The sequence below is a fragment of the Cyanistes caeruleus genome, chromosome 4 (genome assembly GCF_971803275.1).
Source record: "Cyanistes caeruleus chromosome 4, bCyaCae1.hap1.1, whole genome shotgun sequence".
Lineage (NCBI taxonomy): Eukaryota > Metazoa > Chordata > Aves > Passeriformes > Paridae > Cyanistes > Cyanistes caeruleus.
In genome coordinates, this window is record NC_141704.1 from 14513259 (window position 1) to 14530350 (window position 17092).

General features: G+C 40.6%; 1 protein-coding gene and 1 long non-coding RNA gene across 5 annotated transcripts in view; one reads left to right on the top strand and one right to left on the bottom strand.

The window, feature by feature from the left end:
* LAMB4 (laminin subunit beta 4) overlaps positions 1-17092 on the bottom strand; it is a 50651-nt gene that overhangs the window by 32590 nt on the left and 969 nt on the right. The window contains exons 2-15 of one of the 4 annotated variants that reach the window (XM_086886803.1): positions 16914-17011; positions 16113-16146; positions 15841-15882; positions 15066-15399; positions 10891-10922; positions 9665-9742; positions 8703-8736; positions 8029-8091; positions 6645-6802; positions 3440-3575; positions 1739-1812; positions 931-1119; positions 713-776; positions 1-168 (exon numbers count right to left, since the gene is read on the bottom strand). The exon at positions 1-168 is cut by the window's left edge and continues 47 nt beyond it. In XM_086886803.1, coding sequence (XP_086742929.1) covers positions 1-168; positions 713-776; positions 931-1119; positions 1739-1812; positions 3440-3575; positions 6645-6802; positions 8029-8062 — 823 coding nt within the window. In that variant the 5' untranslated portion in view covers positions 8063-8091; positions 8703-8736; positions 9665-9742; ... (3 more) ...; positions 16113-16146; positions 16914-17011. Of the gene's footprint in view, positions 169-712; positions 777-930; positions 1120-1738; positions 1813-3439; positions 3576-6644; positions 6803-8028; positions 8092-8702; positions 8737-9664; positions 9743-10890; positions 10923-15065; positions 15400-15840; positions 15883-16112; positions 16147-16913; positions 17015-17092 lie in introns of all 4 variants that reach the window. The other 3 variants (XM_086886805.1, XM_086886804.1, XM_086886806.1) reach the window with 3 other exon arrangements.
* LOC111923014 (uncharacterized) lies at positions 2504-3632 on the top strand. The gene is made up of 2 exons (XR_002860874.2): positions 2504-2591; positions 3476-3632. It is a non-coding gene; the product is annotated as an uncharacterized LOC111923014 (long non-coding RNA).

Below are 17092 nucleotides of genomic sequence, written 5' to 3' on the forward strand. Positions count from 1 at the left end.
CACACTCGCTGGCATGGCCATTGCAAAAGCAGCTGCCCCGCACAACCATCTCATAGATGGCATAGTAGTACTTCTCAAGGGGATCACTGTGCCTCCTCCCAAGCAGAGCATCTCCAAGGGTGTGCAGTTTAGTAAAATTGATCCTTAGGTTTGTCAATGTAATGAGATCTGGAAGGAAAGGAGAGCAATCAGGAGCCAGAGTTCAGTCTAAAATGAACAGTACGAAATCTTCAGTGTGAATCAGTCATCCAAGAATTTTCCTGTAGTGAAGAAATAATGAAAATGATCCACTATTGGCCAAGACCAGTAATGGCTACAGTAGCAGTGCAGGGACCCACTCCTGGCACGCAGTGTTAACATGTAAGCATTAGCGTCCTGCTTGGTATGGCTCTGCATTTTCCCAGCCGCTGTCTTCATGGGTTCATGTGCATCTCTGGGACTGCTCTCAAAAAGCAGCGTGGATTGGGCCTGAATTCAGAGGGAAAGACAGTTTAGCTCCATGGATGTGCTCTGCAGAGCTTTGCTGCTTGCCCCCAGGGTTAGAGAACAAGGCTGGCCCATTTAATTTATTAATACAATGTCTCCCTAAGATCCTTAGGTACCTAATTTTCAACATCATTGACTTAACACCACCTGACCTGTTGGCCCTTTCAGCATACAAAACAACCAATACCAGCAAAGTGTCTCTGGACAAAACATGCAGGGTCCATACCTTGGATATACGGCACATATGGATTTTCTATTTCAAAGTTGGGATCCAAAGCTTTTAGAACAACCTGCAAAACAAATCAATAAAGTTCTAGAGATGGGATGAGCAGCCACCAAAGGGATCAAAGGACAGGCCTCTGCTTTTAGCAGACACAGACACAGACAAGAGACCTTCAGTTCCATATATGATTTGAACTCATACAAACAGACACTTTACAGTACCTCGCCTTCAGTGGAGGGCTCGATGTCTGAATATCTTGAATCACAAACAACATCTTCAACACTTTTTGCTGGACCAGAAGAGATGTTGGGAAAAGAAGCAGCACAATCATGTGCAAAATATCTGAACACTTTCCAGGTCTGACCAAAATCAGCAGAGCGCTCAACCAGCATTGCTGCAGGACGAAATGTCTGCAAGAAACATTTCAAGAATTCCCTAAGCAGGCATTAATAAGACACCTCAGGGGTTGCTATATTGATATTCCCCTTTGAAGGATGCTAAAATTTTGTATTTGAGAGCTTATAGGCTTGTTACAAGTACTATAATGGTTACAGGGGTCTCTGAAAAAGCTCATTAGAACCTCTCTCTAGCAAATGGGAAAGGTAACATTTCATATAGATATGTGATTACTTTCTAAGTAAGGAAGTTTACCATAACAATATAGGAATTTTGTACAAAAGAAGACTGTAATCATCTGGATCATAATAGATACTCATAAGCTGAACTAAATGGAACGAACAACTGCAGTTTAGGTATGTCCTACATCTTTAGAGTTTAATTTTGCAAAGTATTTTTTCAGTTTTAATTATTGGATTTACAGAAAATAGGACCAGAAGGCACACAAATAGGAAGCTGTTCATTCTATTCTCTGACCCTAAGGCAGGTTCAACTATAATTTAACCATACTTGACAGGTGTTTATCTAACCTGTTCTTACAAACAGAATTTTCATTGCCTCTCTAAGCAATTTATTCCTGTGGTTAAGTAATTAGAATATAATATTGCATAAAAGCTCTGGTAAAAGATGTACCTTAAAGGTCAGGATAAGATGGCTGAACTGGAATAAAGTTTCTAGGTCCAATCTAATGCTGACGTGGTCAATGCCTGAAAAAAGAAGGAAAATTTAGTGCACAGTTCATTTAAGGGGTTGCTCAGAGGGTTTTCCCATTGTGGATTTAGAGATGCCTTTTCCAGCACAGCAGCTAGACCCTTTAGGGCCTCCCCTGTGCACAAACCCATGCAGCTGGACTGCTCTCTCTGCGGCAATACGATGTGCTCCCTTCCTGGCACTGGTACCAGCAATGCTGAGTGTCACTGTGGCTGCAGGAGGTGGTTGAAGGTCCTGCTCACATAATTCAGGCTGTAAATGGTGGTCATGGTAGGGTTCTGGGTTTGTGTGTTTCCATATCCAGTTAGGTTTATTTTTTAAAATCCATTCATGTAATTTACTTATTTCTAATAAAGAAAAAGAGAACTAATAAAATGAGGTGTTTTCTTCATGCTAAACAGAACCGTTAAACCCTTCTATAATTCCAGATGTGAAATTTGTCATGAACAGAGCTACTGTGCCAGGCATCTTCTCTCCAAAAAAACAAATATGGAAAAAAACCACTACAGAAATCACACATTCTCTGTAGAGAGTTGCAGGAGCTCAGCTGATATCCCCTTTGTGCACATCTACATGCACCATGTCAGGACTCTTACTGACCAGGCTGTGCATGAGATCTCATCCCAGAAGAAAGATAGAGAGAAGAAGGAAAGCTCCTCTCATAGCTGGCCCACAGGTTTATTGGCAGTGGTGTCCAAAGCCAGTGACAGATCCTTGCTAAACTTCATAAAAAAACCAAGGCTAATGGATTTTCAGCTGGATACTCAAAATAGAGGTAACATACTATTTTATTTCTCTATGCCTTTATTTCCAACCATTCAAATGTTTTTCACGTAATCACTGTATGTCAAATAAGAGAGTCAATGTTACACCTCTTAGCATGTCTTCCCAGAGAAGCTGTAAGAATACTATCTTCATCAATTCTGGGATTGCACACATCCTCAGCAAGTTTCAGGGGACACAAAGCCTAGTGTGCTGTTGACACATGTGAAGGATCAGTGGCCTTGCAGAGGGACCTGGAAAAGCTCAAGATGTGGGCCCATGGGAGTCTGATGAGATTTGTCAAGGCCAAGTGCAAGGTGCTGCACCTGGGTTAGGACAACCCCCAGTATCAATACAAGCTGGGGGATTAAAACATCAGGAACAGCCCTGAAGGAAAGGAACTTGGGAGTATCAGAATGAGGGAGCTGATAGCCAGGATTTATTTAATTTTTCCTGAAATATTAGTGCTTTTAAAATAATTTTTTAAAATGGATATTTGTGTTTTACACACTGTCTTTACATTGCATCTGTAAGCAAATGTATATTTTGCCCCAAATGAAAATTTTCTGACAGGGCAGACAGCCTGTGGAAAATATATGGCTTTCATGTATAACCAAGCATTGCCACAGGTCCTCTGGACAGCTCTTGGAGGTTCTGAGTTTAAACTTGTCCATAGAAAAACAGACTTTTTGAAATCTTTTCTTGCTACACACAAATGTGTTTAAATCGCTCAGTATTACCTAATCAAAGAACAGATGCAGGTTTTTTTTCATCTCTTCATGAAGACAACTTTGTGAAAGCCAATTACATAAGGAAATCTCACAGTAACATTTGCAGTAATGTTTTCTCTAAGAAACTTACCATTTTCTGACTGCCACCATTTCTTTTTCCTTTCAGGCTCAAACGTTGTGATAACGTTTTCGACCATGTGACTGTTGTGCTGGGTATAGGGATTATATGGGTATCTGGAATCACAGAGAAAGCACTTCTCCTCAGCCTACAAAACAAAATGAGCAGAATAAAAGCTTAATTTGGATTCTCCAGCAAAAATTAAGTGGATGTACATATATTTATGCCATTGCAAGGCTTGAACCTGTTTTGTTTCTTTGGATGCCTGTGATTTTAATCACTCAGACTTTCCACATACAAGGCCAAGAGAACCAGCATATTCATGAAGCATGCACATATTAAGTGTTGGTCATGGTCTTCCCCAGGTACTTAAAAAAAATTGGACTTTTTCAGTTGTGGAGAAGGGATCCCAGTAAGACCAGGTAAAAGGTAAGTAGTTGCTTTGGGATGACACCACCACTGTGACTGTGTCAGTGTCTTTTGAAGCATAGGGAAACTGGGTAAGTTTAAAACCAATGCGAAGGAGGAAAATCAGGATAATCAATAGGATACAAGGGTCTTGTTTGAAAATGCTACAAGCAGAAGACGAAGATAGTAATGATTAACCAATATCAATTCTGAATGAGAGGCTTTGATAGGGAGGGCAAGGAGTTCCTGTTTAAGGTGATAAAATGCAGATTGAGTGGGAGACCAAGAAGAGGTGACAAGGTTAACATGCTGGGTTGGGATAACATGTGCTGGGCCATGTGGAGAGCCTGAGCAGCCATCACAGCCAGCAGGACCCTGGGAAACTGTTCAACAGGGTGGGCAGGAGTGGACGCACTGGGCAGACTGACTAGAGGAGATTTGGGCAGAGCCTGAGTGTGAGGATGAGGGAATTAGCCACAGCAGAAGATGATGCCCAAGCTATGTGCCTGGCTGCTGGGGAATGTGGCAGGAAGAAGAAGGGAAGACACAGCACCCCAGAGGGAGCTGAAGAAGGAGACATGAGTTCAGTGCTCATAGCTGGGAGGCTGAAAATGACCCAGAAGGAAATGGGTAGAGAAGCACCCCTCTTGGCACACTCAGGATCCACAGAGAAGAATTGGGAGTAGTTTTAACATTTTTGCATTATGAAATCACCTGGGAATTATTTGCATTTAAATAAATGAAGAGATATAGATTTACAGGTATGGTATAATTCATGTATTTTAAACATGGTAATTATGTATTATATTCAGTCATTCTATGCTACACTTGACAAGTGTATGAATGCACATTTTAGAAGATGAGAGTGAAATAAAAAAAATGCTCTATCATCTCATTTCACAAAGCTCTGGTAAGGAGAGCTCAGTCTGTTGAAGCAGTTGGAAGGACTGTGCACACCCACACTCTGGTTTCTATAGACATACAATAAGACATGGGGGCAACTTAAGGTTGTTCCATAAAAATCTGCTCCAAAAGACAAGTATGTGCATGTTCATGCCTGGCAGATCCCACTTGCCTCTGAATTGTTCAGCTTTATATTCTCCTCGACACTGAGTGCCCTGGCTTTTCCTTCCAAAACATGTGTAACTAGTAAATCCAATCATTTAGCTAAAACCCACTTAACCTATATTCTAAAATCAGCAAGACATATTAAATACTAAAAATTATTTGTAGCACTTCTTTCCAAACACAAAGCAGTTGAATTTTATTTTTTCCCCCATCTGAATCCCAGCTAAATCCTGGTTCTTAGTAGCTTGGCACATTGACTAATACCCACTTTTATGGTTTTAGGTTTGCTTTTATGAAGCCTGACACAGGTCATCAGGAGGGGAACTGGGAGAGGAAAAACTTTGGTCTACAAGATGCAAGATGCAAAACTTCCTGGTCTGCCTCCAGCAAAGAATTCAAAATGTGCTGGTGAGAAAGCAAATTGAAAGTGAAGTGGGACTCTGATGCACTGTAGGTGACAACACATTTAAGGCAAACTGATGGAACAGAACACATTGCCAGAGCATCATCTCTCTCCCCCAAGCTCTGCAAAGCACCAGAGTGTAGTTTTCACCCTCTTCAGGAGATAACAGCCAGGGGTCAAGATATGTTGAAGCAGAAATCACAGGGATTATTGCAGAACAGCTGCTTCTTTTCATGAGCCTGTATTTACATAATTCAAAGGATAAGTACAGGCAAGTGAAAATATTAATTTTTTATTGCTCTTTGATCTCCCCCTAGAAACCAAGAGTAAAAGGCAATCATCCAACTTTAAGGCCATAAAGATGATTCAGGCTATTTCAACAAAGGAAAGAGATATTTACATTTTGAGAGACATTTTGCAGAAAACTGTTGATACAATGTGCAACTTGGAACAGTTCTTGGTTTCATATCCATACTTTTACTCTGCAGATGTGTCACAACATTAAGCTAGAATGTCATGAACTGTAATTATTTTCAATTGCTTGTAAATTAAGCTGTATTTTAACTTCCTCTTCAGCCTAGGCTGTTATTTAGTGAAAATATTTCTATTTGTGACAATTTATTAGCTCAGTGTGGCCAAGTCCTCCAGGATGTACAACAGAGGAATCCTCATTTCTGCACACCTTCCATATACCCAGTGGTTCCCCCTCATCATTGCAGCCAGGGAATGAGAGGCACCCCTCTGGTCACCCACATTTTGGATCTGCTGACCCACCCACACAGCCAAAAGCTGGACCACAGAATTAGGTCTTCGCTTTTCTGAAGCAGCTTTCTGCTTTCAGCAACACTGGCCTTATTTCAGATCAAAAGATAGGAGAGCGTATGGTGTGAATCTCTTAACAGGCTGCCTCAATGCCATATGAACATGTCCTCCAGAGAAGGTCCTGCAGCCTCTGGGACTCCACTCCCCCTGCACTCACACACACAGACCATGGGCTTCACCTCTGGGGCCTGAGTGGGAAGAGAACTTGTGGAGCAAAGCTCCTTCAGAAATCCCTGTGCTCAATCTCTCTGCATCTCAGGGATGTTTCTCCCCCTTGAGAAGATATACATCACTGCGGGGGCTGTTTGCTGCCAAACCTCCCATATGTGTTGCAGTGAGGCACAGCCTTCCACCAGACTTAGTGTCATACTGTCTGATAGTTATTCAGATAACTCCCACAGGAACTTCATAGCCTGGGCAAATTCCCTGTACAGATGAGAATATGGTTAGTAGGAAGAGTGAGAATATGGTTAGTAAGAAGAGTTCAGTTTATTAAAAGAGAAAGAGCAAACCAACCTCTAGGTAGCCTATAATGCAGTACTTCTGAGGGCTGTTCATCCCACAGGTTGATGAGGCTGTCAGTTGCTTGCTGCGGCCCTGGAGAAGGTCCCCAAGGGCTGGGTGGCAGGACCCAGCATCACAGTCATGCTGTGCATGCTGGGGCCTTATCAGCACTGAACATAGAAGAAGATCAAAGAAAGATTAAATTGTTTTGTATAGCCAGTGGTACTATCCAGACAAAATCAGTTAAATCCCAACACATTGAGAAAACTCAGTTATCCTTTGCCTGTATCCCTTTTGTCCTTACTTATAAGTCTCTTAAAGAACTTCAGTAATGAACATACCTGCTGCAAAATAATCATAAAAAATATAGCTAGTATATTGCAAATCTATGCTAAAACTTAATTTTCCAGCACATTATTCAGTAAAAATGCCAATCTTCCATGAGCAATAATTTATTATGCTTCCCACCCTGATATACTCATTGCCAGCAATCCTACAAAGGAACAGTGAGCATTTCAATTGACTCTGTGAACAGAGACAGATTTGAATTAATTCCACTTATTTCCGTTGTTTTCCAAGTTATAATGGTGGAAATGAGACCAGGATTGAGACCAGGATTTCCATCAGGAGTCCCTCAGATTTTCTTTTAATTTGCAATGAATCCCTAGTTCAGTGTCAGAACCCTCTCAGACTCCATGGAGTGGCCATTAATAAATAAACAGAGTAATTCTGAATTCTCTTAATAAATGCAGGACTTTTTGTTTGTATTGTATGAAACAACTTTCAGTATCTTCCCCATTATATTAAGACTTCCCTTACAGGTTTTTTTCTTTTAAACAAGTTCTGTCCTGAAACTCTGAAAGGGAATGGGTACCTTGGAGGCTGTATCTGTTCAGCTTTACTTGGCTCAACTTGTTAGAAAAGGTGCAGTTAAAAAACCCCAACAACTGATACTTTGAAGGTTCCACAGAAAACTAGAAACACAACTACAACAGTAAAAATACAGCATTCTATAGCTAGATTTCAGTCTATGACTCAGGCTGCAATTCAGATGATGAGTGACACTTGACTCCTTAGGTGTAAAGCAGTGCCTGTTTAGTTAACCTGCTCTTTTCAGTTATACCTATCCACGCTCATTATTCATTAGCAGATGTTGATTTCTCCTTTCAGGACCTGAATCAGACTCAATCACAACATGCATGTTTTCTTTGTACTTAAAGGTTTCATATCACTCGTAGGTCCCTCACTGGCAGGAGAGTGGGGAATAAGGATTCACTGTCATGTGTTTCTCAACAGCATTTTCCTAAAAGAAGTGCTTTGACAAAATCTTGGAGAGGTATGTAAATCATGATAAAATTTCAAAATTGGCCTGAGTAACTGTAGCATCTGTACTTACTGAGGTGTAACAGGATGGCCAGCCCCAGCCTCATGCCTCCCCATCAAACTCTGACTGGTACTGCTGCAAGAGAAAAACTGGTCCATCACTTGGTGCTCCCTCTCATCAGGGCACACAGGTGTACCCAGAACCAGCCTTTAGTAAAGGGACAGAGATGTAATAAAAATATAAAGACTAAAAGGAAACCCTGGCTTTGATTTAGTTGTAGAAAAAAAAATCCCATGATGGAAGTTTTGGCACTGAAACTGGAATGAAAGCAGAGGAGCATTTCACAAGGGCTTTCAGAGTAGACCATGAAAACATACTCACACTTAGTGTAAAATATAACCAGAATGCTATCAGCTAAAATATTGTAGTATTCAAGTAAAACCAGCTCAATTCTAAGTATATTCAGCAGGGCTGTTTGCAGAGATCTAGCTCTTTTTCTGGAGGTTTTTGTTTGATTTCATTAACTTAAAACATAGTCAGAATCCTAATGAAGATGCCTCTGAGAAATGCCTGATGTCAGGTGCTATAAATTTTGTCAAAGATATGACATTAAGTGCATCTTAAGGTGTAGTGAAGAAAACCAGGTAATGTCAGCATCAGTGCAAAAAACTTATACAGGGGAGCCTCAGCATGAGTCCAAGAGAGGTTGATTATGGCATTGTGGCATCCTTCCTCTTCCTATTTACCTGGAGGAAAGTGAAACTTGCCAACACAAAACTTCTGTTGGAAAAACAAAACACAGCCATGGGTATAAAAGACAATCCAGCATCCTGCCACCAAGTAGAACTCCCAAACTAAACCTGCCCCTGTCTTTGCATCTTTCATCTCCTTCTCCACCGGGGCTGGTGTGCCCTGAAACAGTTCCAGCTGCTGGGGCATCCCTGTATGAGCATGCCCCAAGCACCACTTCCCAGCTGTGTTCTTGTTCCTCACCTTCACACAGCCGTCACTGTACTGAGTGAGCTTAAATGAAATACACCCCCAGAGTAGTGGGAACATAAACAAAAGCACTTCAGATGTTACAGGCTCCATGTGGGCTTGGTGCACACAGCTCTATACAGCACATGACGCAACAGCTGTACCTAGATGAATACTTCAGCAGGGAAAGCTAGCAAGAGTCACCAGGCTTTCATGCTGCTACAGCTACTCTCACCTGCCACAACCACAGAGAGCCTGGCATGTGACAGGGGGGTGATGCTGGTGAGCATCCATGCAGCTGTGCCTCGCTCCCTGGCTACAGAGAGATCTGGCCACAGATCCACTGTCTGAGGCAAAATTGAGCAAATATTTTCCTCCTGTGTTGGACTTTAAATTATACACTCTGTCAGAAAAATGGACAGACTCAGAGATGATTTAAGATGCAATCACTGCGACAGCACTGTAGTGAAATACAGGTGCCCATGGTGAGTGATCTTGGCAGGTACACATCCAATTCCTACCCTAACACTGTGACATGTAATACCAGTGATATTCTCTAAACCTGACTCTCTTTAACAGAGAAACGAGGACCAGAAAAACCCCAACATACTATGGTTCCATTCTTAACAGGAAAATTAAATACTGAAGAAGTCTTACCTGGGTTCCAGGCAGCCAAGTGTCGCAGCTGGGAATGAACAGAGCTGAGTGAGGGAAGCAAGAAAAGGCATACCTGTGCACTTCAGCTGGAGAAGACAGCACATCCCCTGAGGCACCAAGGTGTAGGTGAGAATGAGACCCAGCCTGCTACCTGTCAAAAGCTTGATTTGTGAACTCTTTCTGCTTCTGGCATCAGCAAATATATTCATTGAAAGACAATTGTGACAGGTTAAGTTCATGGTAGAAAAAGTTCATGCAACTGAAAACAGAAGGCTGAGATACTTAAAATGCTGGCAAACAACACCTTGTCTGTTGTTTAATTAAACATCTGTTCAGTTGGTCTTGAAACCAAACATCAAAGTCTTTATAGCTAGTTAACATCAGAAGTCTAGTGGCTCTAGATTATCTGAGCATGGGCTAAAAAGGATAACTCCTCACAGCAGGAGTGTGAATGGTCTGGAGGGCTGTTTGGGGTTCTGAGGTGACTGTAAACATGCCTGCCAGACAGCTGTGATTGTACTTCTGTAAATATATTGAGCCAAATCTGAAACAGTTCAAACTCTGGATCATCAGTGTGAGCACTAGCTTTTTCTCAATTTAAAACTGAAGACAACAGGGCAACTTGAGTCATGTCTTTGCATTTCAGCACAAGCTTGGCTGTCCCCAGCAGCAAGCACAGGCCAGGGATTGATGTGTGGGGTACAGCATGGTCATGGGCAAAACAGTGATGGAGCAGCTGTGAAATTGTGCTCAACAGCTCAAGCACAGAGCTGGCCACTGTTTTCTGGTGTCTTTGTTGAAACCTGTGGCTGTGATTACAGTTTACACAATGTCAGGTTACCTTGATACACAATTTTAGAGATGACATATTTGATACCCTCTGAATGTTTGTAAGGCTTAATTCATGATAGTCTGTCAAGTATCATCACACATCCTTAAACAGAAGGCTTTCTATGTGAGCAAAATATGTTTTATAAATTAATCACTACCTTTTCTTTTGGTTGTTCCTATTCCTTTGGAAAAAAAGAAACATGTTCTCTTATCCTACTGCAGTGCTCAGTACCAGTGTCCTCTGCAATTCTTATGATTGTAAACCCTAGCAGATATAATTCTTATACTTAAATTTTTTGAAATTATTTTCCTGAAATGCATGTGGAAATTACTTGTGACTTTTTTTCCGGCCAATTTAATCTGCATTTGGTTTGCACTCATGCATGATTAATTATTGTAGATTGTTTATACTTAGGGGTTTTGGTATTAGGAAAAAGACTAAATGATATATTAAGATACTAGTTTTACCTTTTATGTGCAAACTGTATGTCAAATGTTGCCTGAAAGAGACACATATAAGTGAAGAAAGTATTATTACTATGATGCTACTAAATTATAAAATAGTTGACATTTTATTAGCATATTTTGTGGGGAATTCAGAATTTGTTACAGAGAAGTTATGTGAGAAGTAAATATCAAGGAAGATTTATTTGCAGAGTATAACCAGTCCTGTGTTCAGATTTATGTAGGACCCCAAGCAAGAAGGATGTTTTAAACTGCTTGAGGCAGGGATTAAGAAACTTCTTTCTTGCTTCTTTAATCTCTGCACTGGTAAAGGATCTGGATTTATAATGCATCACTCGTCCCATGCTGGCTGGAGGCTAGATAGCACTGGTGTGTGATTTTTCAAGTCATCACAGGTCCAAGGGCTGTCATTTCTTAGGCCCAAGGCATATCCTCAGTACACACAAAGGATGGGAATTTCTAGCACTGCAGCATATATTCTCTTCACAGACATCAATCAGCAGTGAGGGAAGAGGCAGGAGTAGAGCCACCACTTTAAATTTTCAATAAGAAATAAAATTATTTGAGTCTAGGATTATTCTTACTGTGTGAAAATAAGAAAAAAAAAAGTAAGTATTTAATCTAAACAAATCACTTGGGCTTCCTTCATGTCAATGGAGAAAGACAGGGAACCTTACAGAGTTCATGCCACCATCTCCTTTAGACACCTTAAAGAGATAAATCCCCTTTTGAACATATCTGCTGTTTTATTTTGGTTATGGGCAGCTCAGCTCCTTAGTTTAGGACAGATGTATTTTATTGCTGTATTTTAAGCAACTAAACTCCACTGAGATGAATCCTACCCATGGCCAAAACTTTAAACAAAATCTAATGGTCTGAAAATCAAAACGATCTTCCTAAATTTCTCTCTCCCCTCTTTTGTTTCTGCACTCATTTCTTCAAGACTGTCTTATGCCTAAAGTACAATTTCTCAAAGGCAAAGACTGGGATTTTTGTGGTTTTACATACTGGGAGAATGTAGCACTGAATAATAAAACCAGAATGAATTGTAAGTTTACAATCATGTAAGAGAAGGGGTTTTTTTTATAAATCTGTTCAAGAGAGAGTTAAGGACAGCAGAGGGATATGCTACAGAATTCAGACATGATGGGAGAGAAAGGCTACCCCTCAGCCTCCTTGCCTCCACATCCCACTGACTGACTGCTCCTCCATATTGTGCATCCTGGAGGAAACGGCTACTTTTAAACTTGTGTTTAATAAATATTTTTAAAGAGCTTTTCCACAATTCAAAAGGATGTCAAGTCCAATTTATGAGCAGTTTCTTCTTTTTCTTACAGACACAGTACCCCACAGTGCCCTTCACTTTTTGTGTACAAGTTTGAAGTCTTTGATTTTCCACCACAAACAAGAAATGCAGCTTCAACTCGAATATTATCTCCCTGGCAGGCACAGAGTTGCTGACAGTAGTAATCATCACTAAAGACTGTCCTGGTTTCAGCCAGGACAGGTTAATTTTTTGCAGTAGCTGAGAGGGTACATAGCCAGGACCCTGACACTATTCAATACCAGCTCAGGTCGTTGCCAGGGGCAGGAGATGGGAACTCTCTTTCCTTCCCGTGAAGTAAACGTGGCAGGGAGAATCCCTCCAGCATTGTTTATTTGTCAAGGGGTCCATGGTGAGCATTTTTGCAGGTGAATCACTGCCTCTTTTGTACACCTCTGTTGTTAATGTTGCTGCTCTTACTCTTGGTTTTCTTATCTCATTGCTGTTTCCTGTAAATTGTTCTTATCTCAACCCCCTGCCTTTGTGCCTCCAATTGGAGGGGTGGGGAGAGGGAAGCAGCAGTGTAGTTTTAGCAGGAGTACCTGACTGAAGAATAACATTCCTGAAGCACAACAAAGATGGTGTATTTATTTTAAAATACCAGTGTGATTTTAAAAGTGCTAGTCAAGCTACATATATTCAAAATACAATGTTTCATGTAATTTCCTAAGGTCCTGACACTTTCCTGCTGGCCGTAGGACTGGGAGGATGTTCTCATCCTGAAATCTGTCACATGCCTTGTCACATTCTCATGTTAAGTTTACTCAGTGAGTTCATGCAGTACAACTGGACAAGACTCTTTCAAGGGAACCTTTTCATAACAATAAACAAGGACTTGATTTTTTTTTATTTTTCATTGCTTTTCTGGCCTATTAATCAGAAATAGTTATTCTCCCTAAATTTAAGAGAAAAAAAAATGGATTAATGCACATGAAAGCTTAGCAGAGAGAACTGGAAAGAAAAAAGAGGAATACGCTATTGCAACCTTAAACATGAAGCTTCTCACCAGAAAGCTCTTTGCACCACTGTATCTGTTATTAGGGCATTACAGTGCTATTATTCTGCTAATGGTCTCTGTACTGCTGAAAATGCTAAGAAAAGATTGTCCTATTTTTATTTGTCCAAATTTGTGGCCATGTCCTGTTTTATGTCCTTATTATTAGATTTTCCATTCACGTCAGCCTAAATTGTCCTAAGTATTTTTCTCTAGGTTCAAGTAAATTCCTTTGCAAAGGTTGAATTGATGTTATTTAGAAATTATCTTGAAAAATATATTAAATATATAAAATTATCTCAGAAAATCTCTCTGGCTCCTGAGGAATCCCTGGCCCACTGGCTTAGAAACGTTTTCTTATCAATGTCAAAACCTTTCATACTATGGTCTGTTTGAGAACTCAGATGCTTGGGGGATTTTATTGGCAGGGGATGGGGGTGGGGAGGGGGATGGGAGACAATGACGATGACTGAATAAACAGAAATCAGAAGCCAAGAGACCACAACTTAAAAATGAATCGAAGGAAAAACAGCTCCCTGCAAAAACCCTAGGAAATTGAGATCACCAGGTGGAGAACTTGACAGAAGGGTGACAGCTTCAGTTTGGGAACTGCAAACAGCAGAGAGGTCATGTCCACTGGAGGACAACAGCAGTGACAGCAGCAGCAAGAGCATTCACTGCAGAGGTACCAGAGCTCAGTGCTTAAAGAGTTCCCATGGAGCCACTGGATCTGGTTCTCCAGTCAGAAGCACAAAGTGAAATCAGCTTTTCCACCCTCCTGGGAAGCACCTAAACTACTGGTCTCGGAAATGAAAGAATTCTGCCCTCATAGTTTCTCTTTATTTTTTTTACAAGGACTTCAAAAATAAATATTATGTTTCAGATTGACATGGACCAAAACAATTTTGGTTCATTTACATTCATTTTGGTTAGTAAAGGTGAGATGGACTGAAATAACTTTTCTTTCTCCTTATTTCATTGGCTGGAAGAAATGGTTTCTTTCTCATATAATTGGAAAAATAAAAGTACCACATATCACTAGAAGACAGAAAAAACACAACTAGGCTGAAATTAATAAATCTTCAGAAATGTGCAGAAGCTTCAGAAAGATCTGTCTGCACAGAGAAATTGCTGATAAATCTGATGTTACCAACACCTATGACAGGCATGGTGTCTGGCTGTGCACCATTACAGCATCCTCACACAGCCCTTTTCCTGTGGTCACCCACGAGGTCCCGGGTTGCAGAAGATAGTGAGAACAGAGCAGACAGGACTCAGATGATCCTGAGCTCTTGGCAATATAAACAGCTAAACTGACATTTTGGAGATGCTTAATTTTCAGTCCCAAATGAACTTTGATTCAATGGCTTCCAGAGGTATTAGTCAGTGGGACCATGGTGCTGATAATGCCGGGGTTGTGGGTTCAATCCCCATATGTGCCATCCACTTAAAAGCTGAACGTGATGATCCTTCTGGGTCCCTTCCAACCCAGACTATCCTGAGATTCTGTGAAATCTACCAACATATGCATGCTAATTACCTAACAACATGACAGAATGATGGCTGGCTATCAGCTGTTTAGTTTTACCTGTGTCTGTCCTGTAACATCTGGAATCTGTACAAACACAGGAAGCATCACACAGAAGTCATACATAAGTGAGAAGAATAATTAGATTTTGTCATGGACCCTAATGATATAACCAGCATAACAGTAGCACAGCCAGAACACTGCCTGCTAGTAAGCTGGTAACTGGTGGACAGATTTATATATCTTCCCCAGGATCAAGAATATATAAGCTCTGCTTTCTCTCAAGTATTTAATTGTACCAGATGGAAGAAAGTGGAAAAAATTTGTCTTACTTCACTTTGCTGATCTCCTCTTGTCAGATGAAAGGAAAAGTATTGTCACCACCAGGAAGGAGCAGCTGGGTATGATGGAAACCCAGCCAAGCATGGAAAATGCTAGCAGCAAAGCTGGCGAAGGAAATGCTTCTTGCTTTCAAAAGCCATTACTGAAGCAGTTCCTTTTCATCAGAAGAAGGCAGGAAGCAATCTTTCCCCTGCTGACCACCTGTGTGGAGGACAGTGCCAAGGTCCTGGCAGCAGGGTCAAGGGACCTGTTGAACCAGGTGCCTGTGAACGCTGAGCCAGATGGCACTTCAGGGTCTCTGCTACATCTCACAGGGTAAGTAGTCTGCAACAGAAAATAGAAAAGGACCAGAGCTTTGTGGAAGTGAGGATCAATTTGAAACTGGGGAGAGGGAAGAAAAGCAGCTGATTCAGGTACCCTGGTCGCAAACAGACTTAACGTTTTAAGAAGGTTGACAGGTAATCATAGAGACATAGACTGGGAAAGGAAGATGTGAAGAGAGCTGGGCAGGGGATTACAGAGAATATGTTCAAAGTTGTAGCTGAAAGTTGTGGTTTAGACAGACAGGCATGAAAGAAGTGCCATGTGCTAGCAGTTGATAAAAAAAGTGTTGCCATGCAGGAACAGAGGTTAAAAATACACCAGGTCAATTCACCCACTTGGCTACAGGGTCTCTGTTCCCTGAGTGGGCAAGTCAGCAATACAGCAGCTGTTTGAAGAGTTAGGATGGATTGGATCTACTGAGGTCCATGATGAGGTACTCACCTAAGAGTATCCTTACCCCTTCAGATTGCCTTGCAGAGGGTCCTGAAAATTAATTAAAACCCTGGTGATTGACAGTTTATGCTTTGACTAGATAAAGCTTAATAACCAGTTTTTATTTTTGCAAGGTTCAGCTCTCACCAATCATATTCAAATTGTTACAGAAAGCAACAAGCATGATAAAACAAATTTTAAAATCCCTCAGCAATATATGGAGTTGATTTTCTTTATTATTAAAATCAAAATAATATTCTTATAAAGCAAAATTTTCTTACCAATTTTTCAAGAGTTCCTGATAATCTGTTTGGCCTGCGGGAACATCATGGGAATAATTTACAAGAAAATACAAAAATCTTATTTCTTATAGAGCCCAAATAACCAAATGTGCATACTACACAGAGTTTACAATAACTTTGGGGAAATATGCCGTCTTGATAAAATACTAGTAAGACTATGTCATATTTACTATTTATGAATAGGCTAGTATCACTGTCACCTCACATATGGCTTATCCAGACCTCTCCCAAACCCCGAGAAAGACTTTAGTGTCTTTAATGCAGTTAACAAACAGCAATGTCTTTTCCTCTACCAAGGCAAATGGTTCTTGCTCCTCCACTATGCCAGCTAACACCATGCTCAACCAGGTAACCCTGCAGAAGGCCAAATATCTCCTACCATCCATGTTTTTAAGACTAGTGATATTTTTCAAGACTAAGTGTTATGCTGGGACCGAGCAAAGTTGTAGCAAAAGAGTAAAATATAGTATAATTGTGAATACAGCTTCAAAGAAATTTTGAGAAACCTGTTTATTAATGGTTGTGTTTTTTTCAGGAAAACTGTGTTCCAAAGAACAGAAAATAAAACATTAAAATGAAAGAAATACTGAAGGTCATGGCATTCACTAGTCTTTGTCTCCTCATATGGCCTTGTGCTAAGTTTAGATAATTCAAGAACATTATGTGGAAGGATTTATGTTTCTATGTAACTTGATCAATTATCAAAATATTTCTGTTTTGTAATCATGATCTAATCACTGAAAATAGCCAAGCAGTGAAAGAGCAGGCTTTATTACCAACCTGACATTGATAATCTGGACAGGAATTCAGGTCAGTGAGTGATGTTCCTTTCCTCCCCACAGCCAGCATACAATCCAGCAACAACATACAGCAAATCTCTGCTGAATGAAAGACACAACTTCGAGGTGGTTATCTGTCTGCACCAAACAATTTAAACTCTTAGGAAAAGAAAAAAAAAA